Below are 24507 nucleotides of genomic sequence, written 5' to 3' on the forward strand. Positions count from 1 at the left end.
AATAAAAATGTCTCACACCAAAGAATCGTTCGTTTTAATCTAGAAGTAGAATTCCAAGTAGATCATTACAGGAGGCGCGGTGGCTGAGCGGTAAAGCGCTTGGCTTCTGAGCCGGAGGTCAGGGCTTGAATCCCGATGAAGACTGATTATTAATTTCGGGATCTTTGGGCGCCAGATTCCACCCAGCTCTAATAGGGGTACCTGAAAGGGGAACTATACTTTTTTTTTCAATTAGAGACCGTTACAGACACATACAAGACTGAACTAATCGATAAGTGTCGTCTACCAAATTATCCACTGAGCAACTGTTGCGAAATAATGTTTCTAGTGTAATCAAGTATTTCATTGGTACTACAACAAAACTGTCACCACTGCTGTGCTACTACAACAAAACTGTCACCACTGTTGTGCTACTACAACAAAACTGTCACCACTGTTGTGCTACTACAACAAAACTGTCACCACTGCTGTGCTACTACAACAAAACTGTCACCACTGTTGTGCTACTACAACAAAACTGTCACCACTGCTGTGCTACTACAACAAAAACTGTCACCACTGCTGTGCTACTGCAACAAAACTGTCACCACGGCTGTGCTACTGCAACAAAAACTGTCACCACTGCTGTGCTACTGCAACAAAACTGTCACCACGGCTGTGCAACTGCAACAAAAACTGTCACCACTGCTATGCTACTACAACAAAACTGTCATCACTGCTGTGCTACTACAACAAAACTGTCACCACTGTTGTGCTACTACAACAAAACTGTCACCACTGCTGTGCTACTACAACAAAAACTGTCACCACTGTTGTGCTACTACAACAAAACTGTCACCACTGTTGTGCTACTACAACAAAACTGTCACCACTGTTGTGCTACTACAACAAAACTGTCACCACTGCTGTGCTACTACAACAAAACTGTCACCACTGTTGTGCTACTACAACAAAACTGTCACCACTGCTGTGCTACTACAACAAAAACTGTCACCACTGCTGTGCTACTGCAACAAAACTGTCACCACGGCTGTGCTACTGCAACAAAAACTGTCACCACTGCTGTGCTACTGCAACAAAACTGTCACCACGGCTGTGCTACTGCAACAAAAACTGTCACCACTGCTATGCTACTACAACAAAACTGTCATCACTGCTGTGCTACTACAACAAAACTGTCACCACTGTTGTGCTACTACAACAAAACTGTCACCACTGCTGTGCTACTACAACAAAAACTGTCACCACTGTTGTGCTACTACAACAAAACTGTCACCACTGCTGTGCTACTACAACAAAACTGTCACCACTGTTGTGCTACTACAACAAAACTGTCACCACTGCTGTGCTACTACAACAAAAACTGTCACCACGGCTGTGCTACTGCAACAAAAACTGTCACCACTGCTAATTTACTGCAACAAAACTGTCACCACGGCTGTGCTACTGCAACAAAAACTGTCACCACTGCTATGCTACTACAACAAAACTGTCATCACTGCTGTGCTATTACAACAAAACTGTCACCACTGCTGTGCTACTACAACAAAATTGTCACCACTGCTGTGCTACTACAACAAAACTGTCACCACTGCTGTGCTACTACAACAAAAACTGCAACAAAACTGTCACCACTGCTATGCTACTACAACAAAACTGTCACCACTGCTGTGCTACTACAACAAAACTGTCACCACTGCTGTGTTACTACAACAAAACTGTCACCACTGCTATGCTACTACAACAAAACTGTCACCACTGCTGTGCTACTACAACAAAACTGTCACCACTGCTGTGCTACTACAACAAAATTGTCACCACTGCTGTGCTACTACAACAAAACTGTCACCACTGCTGTGCTACTGCAACAAAAACTGTCACCACTGCTGTGCTACTACAACAAAACTGTCACCACTGCTGTGCTACTACAACAAAACTGTCACCACTGCTGTGCTACTACAACAAAACTGTCACCACTGCTGTGCTACTGCAACAAAACTGTCACCACTGCTGTGTTACCACAACAAAACTGTCACCACTGCTGTGCTAATACGTGCTTTGGATTTAAATCCCGTTCTTTGATCCCACGTTAGATCAGGTGACGAGAGTGCGGAGGATAATTATTCCGATCACGTGATGTTGTAACAGTAAACAGAACATCTTTGTTACAGAGCTACAATGTAGTCTGGAAAAAAGGTTCCACGCTTCCAAAGATATGGAACAATACAATAAACATACATATAGCAAACCCTACTGGAACAAAGGAAAAACAAGGATGTTTGGGTCACGAGGCCTTCACCGGCTACAAAAAAGCATGTGGTTTTTATTTTGATTCATTATAAGACTTGTCTTCTAGACCAGGGGTCGGCAACCTTTTGAGTTGGAAGAGCCAAAAATTACTATTTACAAAATTTCAACGTTTCTAAAGAGCCGCAAGATTTTTTGTTCTTCGGAACATTTCGTTAAGAATTCTTTCAACTGACGATGGTAGAATGCTTTTAACAAGATGCTGTTAGAAATCTTGATTAACAAATTCATGACCTCAACTATTTCGTCCGGAAATGCTTGGACACAAAGCGCTTCTTTGTATATTATGCATAGAAACGTAAAAATTTCATGGTTTAATTTTGCGCCAAAGAATCGTAGTTGCCCCTTTTTATTTTCCTGTCATACTTCTGGCTCCACGATTTATTTATATCGATTTTATTGTCTTCAGTGTATTTTTGCACGACATTAGCTCTATCTTTTCCTTTGGTTTGTCACGAGAGCGGTAGCAATCCTAGAAGTTCTTCATTTTTGAACTTGGGAAGACATATGCCTTACAAAAAGGCCAACTTGTGCCGTGTCTTTTATGTCGTAAGACTCATCTATATCAAGTGATAAGGCAGAAGAAAATTGAATATCTTCCACCCGCAAATATGTTACATTTCAAGACATGGAGAAGGGTTCAATAAAATAAATAATATTTGCGCATGGAACTAAAGAGCCGCATGTGGCTCGCGAACCGCAGGTTGGCGACCCCTGTTCTAGCCATACATATGTATGAAATGCATATTTTGCTTTTCCATACAGTTGATCCAAACCCCCCCCCCCTTTTTTTGAAGGAGTTAATTCTTATACGCTAACAAAGATAGCATACGCATTTCTACCATAATAGTTAATAATAATAATTTTATTCATAGAGCGCTGTTAACAAACAAAATGTAGGCTCAAGGCGCTGCGATAACATTAAAAACATAAACACGAGAGCTAAAATGACTAATGTAAAAAAAAAAAAGTTTGAAACAGATAGGTTGTTGTTTGTCTGAGATCAATGGGGGGGGGTGAGCTCTAAACAGTTAGGGTTGAATGAATTAAAAAAAATCACTGATTTTATCATACAATTATTATTGTTTCCTTGCATAGACGAGATGATCACGTGACCCTGACAACTCAGATACGCCCAGCGTTCCCTCACCTGAGGCGACACCTGTAAAATGTCCTGCGTGCAGAGCGGCACAGACGCAGACGGTAAGATAAGACGCCGGCTCATCTGGAGCCAATATTTGACAGAAGTGAAAACCCACCACCCCCTAGTCTTGAGGGAGGGGGAGAATCCTTTCAAAAAAAGGTCAAGGACAAACTAACATGACCAGGGGGCAGAAAATTGACAGGTCAACTAAAGTCTAGTTGACGCTGTTGAGAGACTAGAAAGGGAGGAAACTCTTGCTGCAAAAGATATTCAGCACAATAATAAATATATAATATTTTGAAGTTAATAGACTAGCGACAGACAAACCATCCAACTATCGGTTACTTACTTTATCAACAAATTTAAATAAATAAATTGTGAAAGTCCTAGTCCGTAAAGTCTGAAACATCGCTTTATGTTGAACAAGATTAAAATTTTCACGCCACGAAAGACTGATGTACTGACCGAAACAAAAGAAAAAAAATGTATCAGCAAAGATTAGAAATTTTGATTTCATTACTTCCAGGAGATAAAAAAAAAAAAAAAAAGGGACCAGATGTCGTGCCGGTACCTGACATTCTTCACGTTGAGCTCGATATATTTAGGAACTTTTTTTTATGTCTTTGAAACACTGCGGCGTGGTGGAGCTAGTAAGTGTGTGTACACTGTGGCAGCTTCTGGGGGAGATAAGACGAACACTTTATTTCGACCAATGAAACGAGAACCCCCCCCCCCCCCCCCGCCTTTAAAAAAAAAAACTTCCACATCTGAAACGAAGCATTGTAAGATTTCCCCAACCCCCAGCTGAACACTCTCTCACTTTTACCCCAATTTAAAAAAAAAAAAACACACACACACACCCAGAATGGACACAAAATTAACATTTTTTAGACTTGTCTAAGAAAAAATACGGTTATAGATATAGCAAATATATGAACAAGTTTAGAAAATAAAATTCCCACAATTCAAGAGTCGATGAAAAAACGTCGTCTAGATGTGGACGTTTTAAACGTTGAAGGGAAATATCCAGAAAATAGTCATCTTCATTTCAAACGTCCATGATTAATATACACACGCAATACAAACATGAAAATCCCTCCAGCCCAGGAAGTAAGCTATTTCGACTACAAAAATCAATTAGGGCTAGCCTTAATGAAAAAGGCCTATATTGTATTTTAACATTAGTAAATATTATTACCTTTTTTATATACAAGAAAATAGTGTTACAATAGAAAATAAAAAAATCACCAACAATTAGTAAGAAATGAAAATACCCAGACCTGGGGCAAAATACCAAGCTGCGGAAGGGCAGAGACAAAACCAAAGCAAGGAACAAGATTTGAGTTAATTCAAACCAAAATGTTTGGCCACAGTGTTCAGGTTTCAATAGTTAACTAGAAGTATGTTACCTGTCCCAGAGTTCACCTTGCTGCTCATATCTAGCCGTCAGCGAAAAGTCTTACATGGTGAGAGGAAGGTCCCAGGCCACACACAAGGACGAAACAAAAGTTCAATGCAATAATCCCTCACGTTCTTTCAACACATTGCCTCTTTCATGTTGATTAACTGCAGCCTTAAAGATTTTTTTTTCTTCGCTCACCCCCATGACCCCCCCTCTCTCCACACACACACACACACACTGAGTCAACATGTGGTCTAAGTTATCGACCCTGGTTTAGTCAGCAAAGACTCTCCCGTACTTCGCACAGGGTCAGCGGCTACCTGTGTCTTCCAATGTCTTACTTGTGGTGGAATCAAAAGTTTGAGCTAATTCGCGAGAGTTTCTCAATCTGGGGTTCGCGTGCCCTGGAGGTCCACGGCGGACCAGCGGATGGTGAAAAATGGGAAGAGTAGGGTAAGTCCATTACTGGCGGAGAGCGCTTCTTAAAAAAAATACATGCAAATAGAAAACGGTGAAAAGGTATGATAATATATATCTGTGTGTGTGAGAGAGAGAGAGAGAGAGAGAGAGTGAGAGAGAAAGAGATAGTGTATATGTGACAATGTGTGTGTGTGTGTGTGTGGAGATACTTGGTAAAAGGTGTGATCAAACGAAATTTAAAAAAAAATGTTTGAACCCGGGACCATCGATAAGTCATGCACGCAGACCACACGACCAGGAAGCCACCCTTAATTGAGATTAAAATGGTACAAATGTTCTTCCCTATATCAGAAATAAACTTGTTAGTTAAGAAAACAATTTGAAAAGAAAGGAGGATGTTATTTTAATGTTTTCCTATGGAAAGTGTACTAATGACATTTTCTTTTGAAATTAACCATACATACTATTGGACGATACAATTATAATAAAGACTAAAACTAAAAAAAACAAAAACGTCAAGACTTTATTTAGCCTAAAAGTAAAGTGTTCCGCTCAATTTGACACCAAAGCTTACTTTTTTTTTGCCCAGCGGATACGTGCAGGTCAATGTACCCCATAACCTGACCGGGCAATACTCTCACGTCAATCAAATTTATTTGACGTAACACATATAAACCCACCATATAGATGTGACATACAGACGTGACGCACTTACTAATGATATTGTTTCGGGACGTGTTAACGCATAAGAAAGACGCAAGAGAAGGCTTTGTTTACAACATGAAACCTCAAAGGTCAATGACTCAACCTCTTTTCACAACCTGTTCTCTGGACCCCCCACTAGACTGTGATACCAATCCAACAATTGAAAGTAAACACTTCATACTTACATAACACTCGGAACAGAAAGCAATAAATCGATCAGCTTTGGAAAGCCGCACTGACCTCCCTTTGTCAACAAAACAATATTCTCGCAACATCTAGTTTGCACAGAGCTGCCACCTTAGTCATTTCACAGTGAATGTATAAATATAAAGAATGGGAACATTAGAAAATGTGGATGTATGTGTCACTATATGCAGGGCCTGCCCTAGCATTTGCGGGGACCTATGCGAAAAGGATCGCGCGGTGCCTAGTCTGGGTAGGGGATAAGCATAATGTCAAAATTATTTTTTTTTTTGAATTAGAAAATAGGCCTACTTTCGTCTTTGCAATAAATTTTTATCAAATGAAAGCTCGCAATGCCACTTTTTATTTATTGGCACCCCAAAATGTTAATTTCGTCTATTCTTCAGGAGATTTGAATAAATTCAAAAAAAAAAAAAGTTCAGGACTTTATCGTATATTTTGCCTTTTCGTGAGATTTCCTGGAGGCCCTGGAAAATCAGGAGGTCGCGAAAACCCTGTTATTTTATATGCGTTATAATGGTTTAATTTAATAATGTACACTTATTAGAATTAGCGCGGGGCCTACTGCGACCGCATAGGCTGCAGTGGCCTAAGGCCGGCCCTGACTATATGTGTGGATAAAGGTGGGAAAAAAAAGGAGCGCAGAACAGCAAGAGCTACTATACATAGAAGACTTCTATTTCTCGTCCTTGTTTTCATTACAAAATATAATAACAATCATTATGAAATAAAATAAGGAACACATTATATCTCTACCAGAAAAAAACATTGGTTCTCAAACTGGGCTCCGTAAGTCGACCTAAGGGGTCCGCAGAAATATGGAAATTGTATACAATTAAAATCACTTCGCTAGAGCCCAGTTTATCCGATCGGATGATTTTTTAAAATAATAATCAACTCGCCATTTATTGCTGTTTAATGTCTAGTACGTACTATTCTAGACGACATAAACGAAATATTTGAAGACATTCTTCACTTGGTTATTCCAGATTGGGTGCTGAAAACTTCTGTGCGTGGACAAAGATTTCAAACAGAGATGAATCCACAACAATGCAAGAGCAGCGTAACTCTTTCTCTCCTAAATGACGATAACAACGTTGATTCCACCAGAATGTGGTAAATAATTACGGAGAGAAAGAGTTCAATACCCATTGAAATATCCACAAAATGAGGAACATAAAGACAATGTTGGAACAAGGATAGAGCAAATACTGGTTACACAAACAGATTACAACTGTATATCCTGCATTGTTGTTTATTGCACTGAAATTGCTGACTGCTCTTCCGTATTCCTATATCGTAGTATGTGTCTTCCAACTGGTCATGAGCCTTGGCACAACTAAAAGAAACCGACTAGGAATTGTTGCTTGTGGAGATGTGTGCTACTAAGAAACATTGAGCAAGACATTAAGTATAGGCCTACTCATAAAATGTCATCAATCACATCCAAATAATTCCAAAAAAATTATTTCAAACAAAAGTTATAATTTCAATAAATACTCCTTTAACAAAAAGTTGTTTTTTCTTCCCCTTCATTTGTAATGTCTAAACTAAGCATTTATGTGGCATTTTCAATAATGGCTCTGTGGGCAAGGTTCGACTATGTAAAGGGGTCCCCAGGTAAAAAAAAAAGCTTTGAGAAACTCTCGAGCAGAGTTGTGATGACATAGCGTCTGAGGCTGTGCGGTAAGCCTCGCAGATACCCCATACCTAGATTGGTCCACTAAAGAGATTAGACCATAGCGCCAGTGGCGTAGCTAGGGTGAGGGAGGAGGGGTCCAAATTTGAAAATCCCCCTGGCCCCCAAATGAGTGTCCGAAGTTTGCTTTTACATTGAATATCGCGCCATTATGTCGTGATGTGAAATGCCAAAAATGCAGGGTCAAGTTTCCTCCCCCCGGGCCCCCCAGCTACGCCACTGCATAGCGCACTTAGCATGATATAAGTAGGAAAGATGCGCTATATAAAATTTGCAATAAAAACGTGAACGCGATCTTAAAAATCAAAGAGTTAACAAAGAGCAGATTAACTAGCATGCAAATCTCCAATTCATCTCTAGCACGAGTAGATGTAAGCACATTAAGAGTGTGTCATGTGTAGCACGACTGGTGTGTGAGACTGACATGGCCATGCTTCATTATACTTCACATTTAATATTAAACTTTTTAGCATCGCAAAAAAAAAATCGATTTTTGAATGAGTCATCGCGAGCAGTCTTTGTGCGTGCGTGCAAAGTGCGCGGTGCACCTAAACACCTTTGGTCAAATAAGTAGCACTCAGGGGGGGCATTGCAAACTTCGTACGAGATCCAGGGAGAGTTACACAACAAAAGCATCAAACACATGGGCTGGCAATATCCAGTAAAAGATTATATTTTAATGTACCGGTACAGCAAACAACATCAGCTCATTTAAGGGGTGGGGGGTGATGACTAAGTGGTAAAGCTTGGCTTCCGTACCGAGGGTTCTCGGGTTCGAGTCTCAGGGAAGACTGGGAATTTTGAATTTCGGGATTTTAAGGACGCCTAGGAGTCCACCCAACTCTAACATAAGTTAAAACCGTGGGACTTGAAAGTAGAAACTTAACGATCTTTACATCATCAGTCCCCCCAGAGATCACAAGGTCTGAAAGGGAGACTCTCTCTCTGTCTCTCACTATTTATCTATCTATCTATCTATCTGTGTCTCTCTTTGTGTGTGTGTGTATATATATATATATATATATATATATATATATATATATATATATATATTTATATATATATATATATATGTATATAGCCCTCAGCTAGGTTCTCTGGCCACGCACTGGATGCTAATGGGAAGGGACGGATCTGTGATCGAAGTACTAATACAAGTTGCCTGCAATGCTGTATCTACGATCGAAGTATTGATATATGAAAGTTAACGGGAAATCAGCTTTCTATAACATGACCTTTTGACTTTTAGACCAAACTGCAAGTTATAGCGTCAGAGTCTATAAATAGATTAGCCTGACTGATACAAAGCACGTTCGGCACATGGTGGCTTGATATTAGATCCAGGACCAGCTGATCCAATACACTGGACTTGTTATCTTCTAAAAGGAAGAGAAAAAAAAGGGGGAGATGATGTCATCGAAGGCTCTCACTCCACACAGTTACACTGTAGATCAGCGGTTCTCAACCTTTTATGCTCCACTCCAATCCCCCACTCTCCCGCGACCCCCCCCCCCCACACACACATACAGCAATAGAAGAATATACAACAAAATCCATATTTTCAATGGTCTTAGGCCACCCCTGGCAAATTGTCAATCGACCCCCAGGTTGAGAACCCCTGCTGTAGATCTATCTTACAATTTACTCAATTATCTTGTTTGAGGCCCCTAGGCACAGAGTGGACAGGTCGCTTTAATCGAGACCAATCGTCAAAGAAGGCCTGAACACTGACCTCCGACGTCGCAACCTGCGGGCAGTTTGGACCGAGAGCTCGATGCCACGTCACTGGTCTGTACTGCCCACAGGTTGTGACGTCGCAGGTTAGTGCTGAAGCCTTCTAGAACGAATGGTATCGCTTCAATTCTCTTTCAAACTGGCAATGTAGACTTCAAGCTCCAGCAATTTTTTTCTGCTGAAGGTTTTCATACACGGATGCAAATCCATAAATAGCAAGCTTTTTTTTTTTTTTGGCGTTTCCGGTGTAAAGGCTAACAAAAGTGTTGACAAGCTATGTTTTTTTTTTAAAGTGATAATTATTTGCACTTTTGAGCACTTCAGAATCAGGTCTTCTTAACTCTGTGTAACTGTTATTTAGTTGGCAACATTTAAGTTCCATTTAGTGTCCTTGACATTGCTTAGATTATCGTGAAGGTCACCAATGCTGGATATTTTGGTGACCACAAGCGCAACAATCGCTGCAGCTCGGCTGTGAAAACAGGCAGTAGAAAGGTGCAGCACATAGTCGAGGTCAAGGCACTGGACTTCATCAACTCTTTCTCTCCTAACTGACGATACCAGCGTTGATTCCACCAGAATGTAGTAAAATAATTACGTAGAGAAAGAGTTAATGTATAAAGGGACGATACTTGTCCGTGTCCAAAAAATATGGGGAGAGAAATCTACCCGGAAGACAAAGAACACTCTCCGCCGTCTGCTTGTTACAGAACGTGTAGTGTTAGAATACAAAGATGTCTCAATGTACATTATTATACAAGATGACAAAAGAGTATCCCATATCTAAGCCCTTGCAGTCAACACGCTTGAAAATGTGTGACGGATCTATAAATACACAAAGCTAACACGAAAATGTAAAAAAGGAATGACCGTAAAAGCAGCAGAGTGGTCTTGACGAGATCAAGACATGCAGTGCACAAAAAAGATGTGAGTTTTAGCATACAGTCGAGTGTGGCCAACAAGACATGAGGTCCAAGGACAGTTATGCGTGACCAGCACAACGACCACAAGGCATGATGTCCAAGCACAGTAGGACAACGACCAAAAGACATGATGTCCATCCACAGGTATGTGTGGCCTACAACAACGACCACAAGACATGATGTCCAACCACAGTTATGTGTGGCCAGCACAACGGCCACAAAACATGATGTCCAACCACAGTTATGTGTGGCCAGCGCAACGACCACAAGACATGATGTCCAACCACTGTTATGTGTGGCCAGCACAACGGCCACAAGACATGATGTCCAACCACTGTTATGTGTGGCCAGCACAACGGCCACAAGACATGATGCCCAACCACTGTTATGTGTGGCCAGCGCAACGACCACAAAACATGATGTCCATCCACAGTTATGTGTGGCCAGCACAACGGCCACAAGACATGATGCCCAACCACAGTTATACGTGGCCAGCACAACGGCCACAAGACATGATGCCCAACCACTGTTATGTGTGGCCAGCGCAACGACCACAAAACATGATGTCCAACCACTGTTATGTGTGGCCAGCACAACGGCCACAAAACATGATGTCCAACCACAGTTATGTGTGGCCAGCGCAACGATCACAAGACATGATGTCCAACCACTGTTATGTGTGGCCAGCGTAACGACCACAAAACATGATGTCCATCCACAGTTATGTGTGGCCAGCACAACGGCCACAAGACATGATGTCCAACCACAGTTATGTGTGGCCAGCGCAACGACCACAAAACATGATGTCCATCCACAGTTATGTGTGGCCAGCACAACGGCCACAAGACATGATGTCCAACCACAGTTATGTGTGGCCAGCACAACGGCCACAAGACATGATGTCCAACCACTGTTATGTGTGGCCAGCGCAACGACCACAAGACATGATGTCCAACCACAGTTATGTGTGGCCAGCACAACGGCCACAAGACATGATGTCCAACCACAGTTATGTGTGGCCAGCACAACGGCCACAAGACATGATGCCCAACCACTGTTATGTGTGGCCAGCGCAACGACCACAAAACATGATGTCCAACCACTGTTATGTGTGGCCAGCACAACGGCCACAAGACATGATGTCCAACCACTGTTATGTGTGGCCAGCGCAACGACCACAAAACATGATGTCCATCCACAGTTATGTGTGGCCAGCACAACGGCCACAAGACATGATGTCCAACCACAGTTATGTGTGGCCAGCACAACGACCACAAAACATGATGTCCAACCACAGTTATGTGTGGCCAGCACAACGGCCACAAGACATGATGTCCAACCACAGTTATGTGTGGCCAGCGCAACGGCCACAAGACATGATGCCCAACCACAGTTATATGTGGCCAAGACAACGACAAGAAGATCACACACACACTAAATCTTGGGATCAAAACACCATCAAGTGGTGGTGTGGACATTCTCAAACAAGAAAAGAAGCATCTAACCAATACCGGTATCTCAGAAGTAGTTTGAGGCTAGTCAGCGTCATTCAAATTCTATTCCCTAACACAGCGGTTCTCAACCTTTTAAGCTCGGCGACCCCTTTTTACAATTTGCCACTCTGCCGCGACCCCCCCCCCCCCAACCCAGACACACACGGCAATAGAAGAATAGACAATAACAATCCTTATTTTTGATGGTCTTAGGCGACCCCTGGCAAATCGTCAATCGACCCCCCAAGGGGGGTCGCGATCCAAAGGTTGAGAACCCCTGCCCTAACAAATGTTGGATTCCTACTCGTGATGTGTGGAGCCCAAAAATAAAACGAACTAGTCCAGGAAAGGAAGCCGGCATATTAGTTTCCACATCCCCCGGGGGCTCCCCCCATTATTTCCTTGTTATTATAAATCTTATCTGTATCCACTCTCACTGAGATTACTTAGGAAAAAAGAAAACGAGGCAAAGATAAAAGTAAAAAAAAAAAAAATGGAGGGGGGGGGAGAACAAACAAAAATTGTCTCAGAATTTTGTAACAAATCGGAAACTTCGGGTCAAGTTGTCCCTGGGGAAATCGATAGTCACGTGATTCCTTAGAACGTAATACTTGGCTTATTAAGTCTACATGGCTTACGTCAACAGTACGAGACTGTTGTGTACTTTTACGTAACAGATGCTTAGGCCTTAGGCTGTAATTGGACTGATACCAAACCTCTGCACCCACGTAGACGTGCACGCACACAACGCACAGCCCTAGCCATGGATTAGCTTAACAATAGTCACTTTTCGCTTAGAGGACACGGGCAAATAAAAATACAGCTTTATATAAATATATATCATGGGCGTAGCCAGAGAGGGGGGGGGCGGAATTTAGTGACTGATTTTTTGCTTTGATTTTGTTTATTTATTTTAATACTAAACCCTACTAGGGGGTTTTGAGTTTAGATCCCCCTAACAGGGGGGTTTTGCATTTAAATCCCCCTCTTCTATAAAACAAAACAAACAAAAATTCAAACGACAATCCCCAAATCTAAGAGAACAAGTAAGGAAGATTTTGATTTAAAAACCCCCTCTAAAATTTACGATAAACTTCCGACAAAATGAATTACGCAAAATAAAATTTGCGATGACATCCTAGTACAACTTGGCGCCACACATTCATGGAGGTCCTCAGAGCAGGTGGGAAGAGGCTTCAGACATTACCAGTGACAGATTTTTGTGGAAACAGCTTGACGGCAAATGCGCCGAAGTCAGTAAGAATAGCACACTAGGTTTTTGAAATAAAACTTTTTAATAGCAGGAAAATGCACTGTAGATACCTCAGAATATGCATTTTGTTGGCTTTCAGTACCAGAAATAGTGCTTGGCGGCGGTGCTCCGCCCGCGCTAGGGTAAGCTCCTAAAGCTCCCCCAGAGCCCCTTGCTGGCAATGGCGGGGAGTCTACAATTTTCCCACTAACTTCAGGAAGAACCTATTCTAGGGAACAATAAACGTCTTCCGAAAGAATTAAGGGTCAGAATGTAATTAAGATTATGTATACACATATATATACATATAATTTTTTTCCCGCCCCCCAACCACACCCCCCGAAAAAAATGCTGGCTACACCCATGATATATATATATATATATATATATATATATGGAGGCTAATTGGTAAAGCACTTGGCGTCCGAAACGAGGAGTGAAGAAACCGGGATCTGCAATTTCGGGATTTGCAGGGCTCCCCTGAGTCCACTCAACTCTAATGGGTACCTGACATTGGGAAAAGTAAAGGCGGTTGGTCGATGTGCTGGCCAAGTGACAATTATAAACAGATTGAGATACTTCTAGGGAAATAAACGTAATTAGTACTATCCCTTATTAAATTTGATTAAAAAGCACATCGAAAAGTCTTGTCTCAATCTTTAAAAAAAAAAATTCAACCGATGTTTAAAATACGTGTTTGTCTAGGATTGAAAGAGTTAATTTAGCTTTTTATTTGTTGTAATAACACTTTTATTTATGACCCGCTGTTAACACAAAGATAATGTCTGCTCAAGGCGCTATGCGAGTAGACAGAGAAAAACAACAACAATGAGTTAAAACGGCAAACTAATCTAAATAAGTTGTATCCTAACATCTCTACTTTACTTTTTAGTCTTCTGTCTCTAGGAAGCTAACTCATTATTGACTTGTGATAAAACCAAAAACTGTGATCGAGCTAATTATTTAATGGCATGCACTAAATCAAACCAATGACTCAAGCCCAGCTGTATTGGTGTAAAGTGGCCGAAACATAAAGCAATCAATATTCACGGCCTTGGTACATGCAATCTGCTGGGGGGGGGGGGGGCAGTCACACTGGACAAACATAATCCGCCCACCCAAGGACGCATCGATCACCATAATCAGCTTGGGTCATTTGAGTCATCAACACAGCCAAAGCTGGCCAGCTGTTTCTCTTGACCGACATCAATAGGTCACCAATGTGCACCTTGTACTTCAAGTCTCCCCCCTGTGAGAGATTTGGGGGGGGGGGGGGAATTATACCGGGGTAATGCATCAGTTTCATTGCAGAGATAGTGATGTACCGGTATAAAATTTCGTGGATTAATATGTTTAAATTTATTTGTTTTAGAACAAGTCATAGATAATCTTGTGTGCTTAACCTTTCCAAGACAATAATCTTTTGGAAAGACATTTTCTTCACTATTAATGCTATTCCAAGGTCCAAAATAATCGTTATATGGACTTCTATCATAAACATCAAGAGCAAATATTCACGCTTTCTCTAACCATAATTCTAATTTTAAAAACAAGCACACTATAAAAAAAAAATATGTCCATGAACGAGGAAGAACTCTGCACTTTACAAATATCTCTCAATAATGTAGACGTTATGTTATTTCCATTATTCGATATCAAACAAAATAACTAATAAAAGATAATTAATAGACCAATTGGTAATTTTTTAATTTTTTAAAGTTGATTCATGTTTTGTTGGGTACAATAAATAGTTGCTTAAAGTTTCAACATGATTCGAGAATGGGTGCGGGAGAAATAACGTGTTCAATTATGTAAAATAAAGGGACGAAGCCCTACATATTTAGACGTATCTGTAAATACTGGAGGATTAATTTCCATTGCTGGTATCAAACAAAATAATTACCAGTGATTAATCGACTAACAGGTTAATTTTTATTTATTTATTCATGCCTGCCAGTGAATAATTATGCAAAGTTTCAACATGATCCGAGAATGGGTGCAGGAGAAATTTTGTGTGAGTGAGAAATTTTGTGTGAGTGTGAAATTTTGTGTGAGTGTGAAATTTTTTGTGAGTGTGAAATTTTGTGTGAGTGAGAAATTTTGTGTGAGTTTGAAATTTTGTGTGAGTGTGAAATTTTATGTGAGTGTGAAATTTTTACCAGAACAATAGGCAAGAGTGAGTTGCTAAAAGCTTTGTAACAAGTTCACTTCTGTTTTGACTGATTAAAAAAAAAAAACACATCACATCTATATCCAGTAATTTTGCTGACATTTGACTATCTGTAACACTTTAAAACTGGTCATAAAAACATTTAAAGTAAAAATGGATTCACTAAACTATAAACGATTAGGTTTTTATAAAAAGTTGCCAACTTTGAGAACGCAAAAAAACAAAAAAAAAAACAAACAAACAAAAACCAGCACGAGTTATGTTTCTTATGTTCTTTATAACAGACGTTTTAAGAAACAGTGCATTCTTGTGCACAAACTATTCTGTCAAATGTTAAGCGAACAGAAGCAGACTGCAGGCACACATACCCACACACAGATCTGAGCAAACAGAAAGCTAAATGAAGGGACAATCCCCAAAGTAAACATCCACCCATTTCAGGGCAAATGTTAGAACATTATGTTCAGTTTGCTGTACAACAAATTCAACAAGGTAAGTGCTTCCTAACCTTACAGTGTGAAGCGAGGCAACCTGACTTGGTCACAAAAATTCCCCCCTCTACAGACGTGCATAAATACTTTCCTACTTCAAAAGTTCCCCTTTCAGACCTTGCGTCTATAGGGCAGATGATGGTAAAGGTCATCTATTTCTTTGGCCACCGGTTAACGACCAACTTCAGTTAGGTACTCATTATAGTTAGGTGGGCTAAAAATCACGAAATTCAAAATCCCAGTCTTCACCGAGATTCGGTCCCAGGACCATAGGTTCGGAAGCCAAGCGCTCAGCAACTACGCCCCTTTTTACTAAACATGGACAAAAATAATCCTACTCGATTTGATTGACATTCTTATCTTAGCTTTTAAAACAACAGAAATACATTTTTTTAAATCAAAGAAATAGCCTTATAAATCAAAGACTCATTCAAAGCTCACACGCAGTGGTACCGCCATGATGTTTCTGACGAAGTGGTGTGTGAAAATACTCAAGTCGTAATGACTAGCACTTTTGTTACAGTAACAAAATCTTATTCTTTCCTTTATTCTTGAGTATAAGAGTAGTTTAAGAATTTAGTAGTGGGTGAGTATAAGAATAACTTACAAATCCAGTCATAAGAATTGCAGGAAACTTCAACACATTCCGAATAATTCATAACCATGTCCACCTCAAAGATTCATACTTTCTTAAAATATAACTTCTCATAGCACCAAACATTTTTATTATGTGAAACAAATTCGTTTGTATTTGATATTCAAAATATTCAAATATTCATGAATTGACTAAGGATAATACACAAATCTACTAATGGGTGAGTATAATCAGGGCCGTCCTTAGATAATTGGAAACCCCAAATGAAATATAAAAATATGCAAAAAAAAAATAAATAATAATGCAATTTAATAAAAACCTAGTGCATTCCAATAATAACAAGTTTCGCGATTTCTTCTCTAAAAAAATCGTGTGCGAGCCCCCCACACCAATCAAAGGCCCTAGGCGGATGCCTATGCCTAAGGCGGGCCCTGGTATAAGGATAACCTATGAATCTAGTAGTGTGTGAGTATAAAGGTAGCCTAAGAATTAAGTAGTGGGTGAGTATAAGGGTAACTTAAGAATGTAGTAATGGGAGAGTATAAGAGTAACTTAAGAATGTAGAAGTGGGTGAGTATAAGGGTAACTTAAGAATGTAGAAGTGAGTGAGTATAAGGGTAACTTAAGAATGTAGTAGTGGGTGAGTATAAGGGTAGCTTAAGAATGTAGTAATGGGTGATTATAAGGGTAACTTACAAATCCAGTCGAGGTACCAAGCCATAAGAATTGCAGGAAACTTCAACACATTCCGAATAATTCGTAAGCACGTCCACCTCAAAGATTCATACTTTCTTAAAATATAACTTCGCATAGCACCAAACATTTTTGTTTTGTTCATCCAATTTTTTGTTGTATTTTCCGAAAAGATTCGAATATTCATGAATTGACTTAAAGTCTTTGAGGTCAAAGTGGAATACGAAATAGTTAGGTCATTGATAAAATGTGACACAATGACCTAAAAATTGACTGATTACAAACAAATAACACGCTGACGAGTGGTGTGTAGCGTGTGACGTCACGAGATATCAAGCACACAGCAGTCCGACCCACGATAAGCCGGGGGATGTGTCGATTTATTGATGAATTGATCGCCGTGTAGCAGCGGGAGTCCAGCACACAGGTCAGCGTGAATTATCCACCAACCGATTTAAAAATCAATGCTATTCTGATGACTCGAGACCTAGGTCCTTAAGAAAACAAGCCACGCTGACTAAAGCATGCAGAAATGTGTTGAGAACCAGTATGTGTGGGGGGGCAAGGTCTATGACGAAAACAACAAACAAACCAGCAGGATGCAAGCGCAATGGAGCGAAACACGAGCCCCCCCCCCCCACCCCCAGTGGCACGAATTGAACAACACTGTATGGTCCTCAATGTGGCCGCAATGTCAAGGACGTTAGTTAATGTCGACCCAAACAATGAACTATGAACCCGTGGTTGGTTCTCGCCTCACATTAGTCACTCAATTGAGAGTACGTAACAGGATCAAACGGACGTCATTTATGCACTACGCGCAAAATTTGAGTGCTCAAGCTGGCCTCTCCACTGACCGGGTCCCAATAAGACGTATCCAGTGGTACACTATGTTTGTATGGAAGCTATGAGGCACTACGCCAAACAGCAGAGTTCCTTACCAGGGCAGTACGGGAGACCTAGGTCTCCCTGCCTTGTCACCAATTGGAGTTCATCTCAGGTTCTCGCCTCTGAGCTGAAATTCTTCTTGTCATCTCTGTTGCAAGGAAACTGTTCCTCAATGGATTCCAGCACACAATGAATTAGAAGGCAATGAAAAAGCAGACATACTGGCCAAAGATGGAAGAATGAACAAAACAAATGAAAATCCCTCAATACCCAGAAGAAATTATGAAAGAGTGTAGAATGAGAAGTGGACCAGCTCACATTCCCATTACCAAAAAAAAAAGGATGCTTATTATAAGCGATCTGATCTCGACATGACCAACGCATACATTTTCGACTCAGAACCGGACACAACAGAATGAGAAAACACATGTTCCGGAAGCTTAAAGTCGGGACGAGCGAAACCTGACCTTGTGGAAGCATCACCAGAGAATGTTGACCATGTCCAAGGTTCTGGCCCCAGAACCCTCCAATAGAAGAAAAACTATACGGAGAACTGCCTGATCTGGAAACCAATTCATCACAGATATAGGATTACTGATCTGAACTCTCCGAAATGTAAAATGAGAACGACGAAGAAGAAGCATCTCTGTTGGCCACTTTTAGTCGAAACGACTATGGCTCATCTCGAGGAACACTTTCATGTGGCTGTGGAGCCCTATTTTAGAGAGACACTCCCGTCCCCATTTATCGCAGGTGGCTTTCGCTTTGGTGGTAGAGGAGTCAGCCATAATCTCGTTTGCCACGCTTTTCATCCGGAGCTAAGGCCCATGTTTTTTTGTTGTTTTTTTTTTTTTGCTGTCCGTAGCTTTCTTGGTCACCATCTCTCCACGTAGTGCGGTCTAGGTCTATGTCTTCCCAGTGGTCAGTATCAATGGTCACTGTTTTGAGGCTCCGTTTAATTACATCCACTTAAAGGAGGTGGGGGCGACCAGTTTTTTTTTTTTATTTAGCCAGACGCGTGTTGCCCGTAAAGAATTACTTTTTGGGATGCAATTGTCTCCCATGTGGCGAACAAGCCAGCGCACAAACATCGTAAACAGTGGAGGCTAGGTGGCTGAGCGGTAAAGTGACTTCGTAAGCGGGATCACGGGTTCGATTCCAGGTAAAAACTGGGATTTTAATTTCGGGATCTGTGTACACCCAGCCCTAATGGGTAACTGACATAAGCTGGGGAAAATTTAAAGACGGTTGGTCGTTGTGCTGGCCACACGACACACTCCTTAACCGTGACCTCAGAAACAGCTGACCTTTACACCATCTTCCCTATAGATCACAAGGTCTGAAAGGGGAACTTTACTTATAGTAAACAGTAGATAAAAAAAAAAAAAAGGGAATGTCAATCTCATAGTTAGAAAGAGTTTGGATTAACATTCATCTCGAAGGGGAAAAAAAAAAGAAAAAACATAAAAAAAAAAAGCTTATATTAAGCGAATTGTATAATTAGTTTGGATCAGTGACGTGATTATAATTATAACAGACTCATACATAATAAATCTGTGCGATTAGAAATATTTGTTTACCAATTGTTTTTGTTTAGCTTTTATTTTTCTCGACGCACTATGATCCTATCACTTGTCTGGACCAATCACTTGAAATCACAGAAACGCATTTCCGTTGATATGCCAAGGACAAGCAAAAAACTGCATTAAATCCACTCTGACATTGACCTGTGATCAGAACATCCCCCGGAGGCATGGAACATAATGTGATCGATCTCAAATATTGCAGACGCTGCTAACGAGCTCATTAGAGACTGGCAGAGAAACAAACAGCAAAAAAACAAACTTTCGTCTGGTGTTTATTTTACGAAACAAAATGTCAAACTCCTTATAAAGTATTATCAAAACTCCTAATAAAGTATTATCAAGACTCCTTATAAAGTATTATCAAGACTCCTTATAAAGTATTATCAAGACTCCTTATAAAGTATTATCAAGACTCCCTATAAAGTATTATCAAGACTCCTTATAAAGTATTATCAAGACTCCTTATAAAGTATTATCAAGACTCCTTATAAAGTATTATCAAGACTCCCTATAAAGTATTATCAAGACAAGTTATTTTATGCCAAGACAAATCGATGAAGTTGCCCTGAATCATGTTAGCCTCTTTGTAAATGTCTGCTCAGATAAACACCTAAAAACAATAATGTCAGTCAGTGTAACAATATTATAATGCCAGGTCAGTTAACAATAAGGTAGTATTTAAATGGGTAAATAGTATTGTGACTTTTTTTTTAATATCACGGATAGTGAAGGCGGTCAAAGTCCTTGATAAGAAAAAAAAAAAAAAAGCTAAAGTAGATGGACACAGACGTTCTCATTTAGTGTAAGTTCTCCTACAGAAATGGGATGACCTCTAGATAGCGAGATGGTCAGAAGTAGGACTCGAAGAGAGAGAGAGAGAGAGAGAGAGAATTATCGATTGTACCATCAAATATGTCAACGGAATCTTCACGCAAGAGAGTTCCCAAAAGAAGGACGTAAACATGACCACAGTCGTAAACATAGCCGAAGGAATAAAGACAACAGGAAAACATAACCGGCAAGAGGTATCAGACATGAACCAAGAGAGTTGCTATCTGATAACACAAATGCTTCCGGTCCAGTAAAAAGCAATCAGTTCCACCATCGTGTTTAAACAGACACAAAAAAAAAAAAAAAAAAATCAACAAAATATAACAACATATTGACTGAAAAATATTTTTTTTAAAAGTATATTTTTAGTCTTTGGCATCGACTCAACTCAACTCTGACAGGATAAGGATCAAAATGTATAGTTTTGATTTTCAATGAGGCAAAGGACTAAAGTATTACATACGCTTCAAATTTAACAAAAGATTGGTTTTACAACTATGATTAAATACATTACATACCCGTGTTAACTAGTTATATGAATGTATCTATTTATACTTGAGTAACAATGTCTATTTATAGATGTGTAGCCTATCTATTTCTATCTATGCATATCTGTATTTGGTGGGAGCGGTGGCTGGGGGTGGAGCGGTGGCTGGGGGTAAAGCGCTTGGCTTCCAAAACCGAGGGGGTTCTGGGTTCGAATCTCAGTACCCATTTGGGACTTTGAGTTACGGGATTTTTAGGACGCCCCTTTGTTCACCCAACTCTAATGGCCACACGAGAGTCTGAAATGGTTACTCTATCTAATCTAGTTTAGATGTGTGAGTGTATCTATCTAAAACGTGTGATTGTATCTTTCTACAACATGTGAGTGTATCTATCTACAATATGTGAGTGTATCTATCTACAACATGTGAATAAGAAATCTGCATTTATCTAAGTATTTTATTTGTTCTTATTTCAAAGTGATTGCTCTTTTTTTTTTTGTATTATTTGGCATTATTGCTACTTAATTTATTTTTTTGTATTCTGGTCTGAATTATCTCTAAGTTAAAGAGATTGTATCAATGGTGAACTGTGCATTAGAGGCACGCTTGTGGATTGTAAATACAATAATACACACAAAATAAATGAACTGGAGTCTACGTGCCTTTCTTCTATTCTAGCAGACGGCAGGTAAAAACCTTGACTAAAGGTTGGAGCGCCTGGCATGAGTCAAGCTAACTGGTTGAAATACTGCCAGAAGTAAACATACACAGAGGAGAGGGTAGGGGCAGGTGTGTGTGTGCTCCGTTAGAGAAGCTGTAAGACATTCACTGAGGGAGGTGTGTGTGTGTGTGGGGGGGGGTAGCTCTACCCTACATTAACACTGATTACATATTTACATGATAGATGACAGGAAGTCGTGGGCCTGTGTGTGATTATATATATATACACACATATAAACCATATTCGTGTGATATATAAATATAAAATAGGTTTAAAAACAAGCAATATGTAATAAATATTTTTGTAACAAAAGTTTATCTGGTGGAGAAGAACCGCAAAAATACTCTCAATACTGAAAAGTTAAACTCCTTTATATATACTCCCTTTTATATATATATATATATAATTTATATATTATATTAATTATCATTAAGTGATTTACTAATTGGTTAATATTAATTTTTTATTTATTCTTGTATTGTCATCAACTGTGTGCACAATTTCAAACTAATCCGAGAATGGGAAGTGGGAGAAAAAACGTGTACAAATTGCGTACCAGAAAGAAAGGCAGACGAAGAGTCAGTTTAAGCTTTGTAAAAAGGTTTTATAGTATAGATATAGATTAGGAACCGTTATCAAATAGTGTACACTAGTCTTTCATCTGAATCCATTATTTTTCTAAACAATGTCAAGACAGCAGAATCAGGCTTCGACACAGATGTTAGGAGGAGTTTTTGGGTTGAACAGACAAGGTGGAGAGAGAGAGAGAGTGAGAAAGAGAGAGAGAGAGAGAGTGAGTGAGTGAGAAAGAGAGAGAGTGAGAAAGAGAGAGAGTGAGAAAGAGAGAGAGAAAGAGAGAGAGAGAGATAAAGGAAGGGGGGTAAAAGAACGTAAAGAAATTGATATGTGGATAAGTTTAAGCGCACTTAATCTACATGCAAATGATCAATGCAGAGAGAGAGCAGAGAGAGAGAGAGAGAGAGAGAGAGAGAGAGAAAGAGAGAGTGAGAGGACACTGAAAGGACAACAAGGAAGGGCAAAAGGTCATCAGTTAACCACTGGCACACATAATTGCCCACAAACGTAAACAAAAGGTGTCAACACAGCCACAAGACGAACTACACTCATACATACAGACTGTCTGGTACTCACCTTCCCCTAAATCCACACGAAACTTGCTACCCCTGTAAACAATGCACACAATCAGCTTCCTCTTGAAGGGCAGGTCCTTGATCAGGCGCAGCAGCTCCCTGTAGATGGACAGCACTATATCCCAAGAGATGGGCAGCAGGGCCAGGCTCTCGGGCTGCCTCTGCACTACCTTGGCCCTCACGCACACGGTGGGGACCGTCGCCTGCCACGGCGACGCCGCCGCTGAACTCTGGAAAGAACGCCTCTCTAGCCCCCGTCCCACCTCCATAGCTGTGTGCTGCTGTGCTCCGCCGCCGAGCGGGGGGGAGCGGAGAATAACCGAAGCCTATCCTTAGATTCCACTATCGTCCCTGTCGTTCTACTCCAAGAACAGAAATCACGCGAATGCCGGGTAGATAGCAGCGAGCGGTTCCATCGCCGCAACACAGGCTGCACGCCCGTGTAGTCCCCCCCGCGCTACCGACTATCCGTCTGCCCCTCGCTCTCGTAGTTTGATCCCAGTCGATAAAAGATGAGCACATTAATGAGGGCTTCGATACACGGGTAGCGATGACGTGTCTGAAGGTCAAAGGTCAGATTCCGTTTGCACAACACCATGAATACAGAAGTACGCTTTTTTTGTACTGGTAGATTGCTCCAATCAGGCTCTAACGCTGGGCAAATCTGCTGGAGTTCTGATCTGCAAAAAAAAAACAACAACACATTTGTAAACAAATAAATGATCTCTAAAACATAGATCTAGATCAGTGTTTCACAAACTTTTCCTTAACGGAACACTTTGCACATTCTGTGCTATTTAAGGCAAAACTTTTGCTTTTTTTTTTTTTTTAAAGAGGTAATTAACGGGTGGCCTCCTAGTTAATTATTTAGTAGTTTGTGGAACACCCTATTTAGGGTTCCACAGAGTTCCACGGAACACAGTTTGGAAAACACTGATCTAGACCTTAAAATAATGTAAATAATGGATCTACTTTTAAACAGAAGCAATTGATGTCCTAACGTATTTGATGAAAAAAAAAAAAAAAAAAAAGGAATAGTAATAATGTAACATTAACATTTATATTAGGAAACACTCTAGAGTACTCTAGACATCTCTGTTAAAGTAGGGATTCAAACTCAAACCCTCTTGTTAGGTGGCCATGAGGTAGGCAAGCGGTTTTGGCCTCAGAGCCACACATCCCATATTATAAGGTCCTTTCATGATAAAGGATATTTAATATATATATTATATATATATAAAATATTTTAAATATATATATTTACATAAAATATATATATATATATACACACACACACATATGAGTGGTTCAATTTTAGGGGACCAGACCAACCCATAACTGTCTCTAATAGACCAAAAACACAACACGTTTATTTAAATATATACGTTTTTCCATTTTTGTTTAGCCGTTTCTTTCATTATACTAGGCTATACTGTGACTTATAGTAAGTAACCCCAGACTATGAATATCCCTGTTAAAACTACCATGTACAGTTGAAATACAAAGATTTTCAGTTAAACTAAGAAAGTTTACAATTGAAATAGATGTGATGATTTCTGTTTTTCTTGAGTGCCAATTTTTGTGATGATTTTATATTTATGATTGTTTCA

The 24507-nt window shown here is 40.1% G+C and overlaps 1 protein-coding gene across 3 annotated transcripts in view; it reads right to left on the bottom strand.

The window, feature by feature from the left end:
• The window catches only part of LOC106076141 (uncharacterized), a 74947-nt gene that overhangs the window by 48041 nt on the left and 2399 nt on the right, over positions 1 to 24507 (bottom strand). The window contains exon 2 of one of the 3 annotated variants that reach the window (XM_056043546.1): positions 22899 to 23577. In XM_056043546.1, the coding sequence (XP_055899521.1) occupies positions 22899 to 23166 (268 nt within the window). In that variant the 5' untranslated portion in view covers positions 23167 to 23577. Of the gene's footprint in view, positions 1 to 4860; positions 5027 to 17235; positions 17749 to 22898; positions 23578 to 24507 lie in introns of those variants that run through there. The other 2 variants (XM_056043547.1, XM_056043550.1) reach the window with 2 other exon arrangements.

Source organism: Biomphalaria glabrata, chromosome 10 (assembly GCF_947242115.1).
Source record: "Biomphalaria glabrata chromosome 10, xgBioGlab47.1, whole genome shotgun sequence".
Classification (NCBI taxonomy): domain Eukaryota; kingdom Metazoa; phylum Mollusca; class Gastropoda; family Planorbidae; genus Biomphalaria; species Biomphalaria glabrata.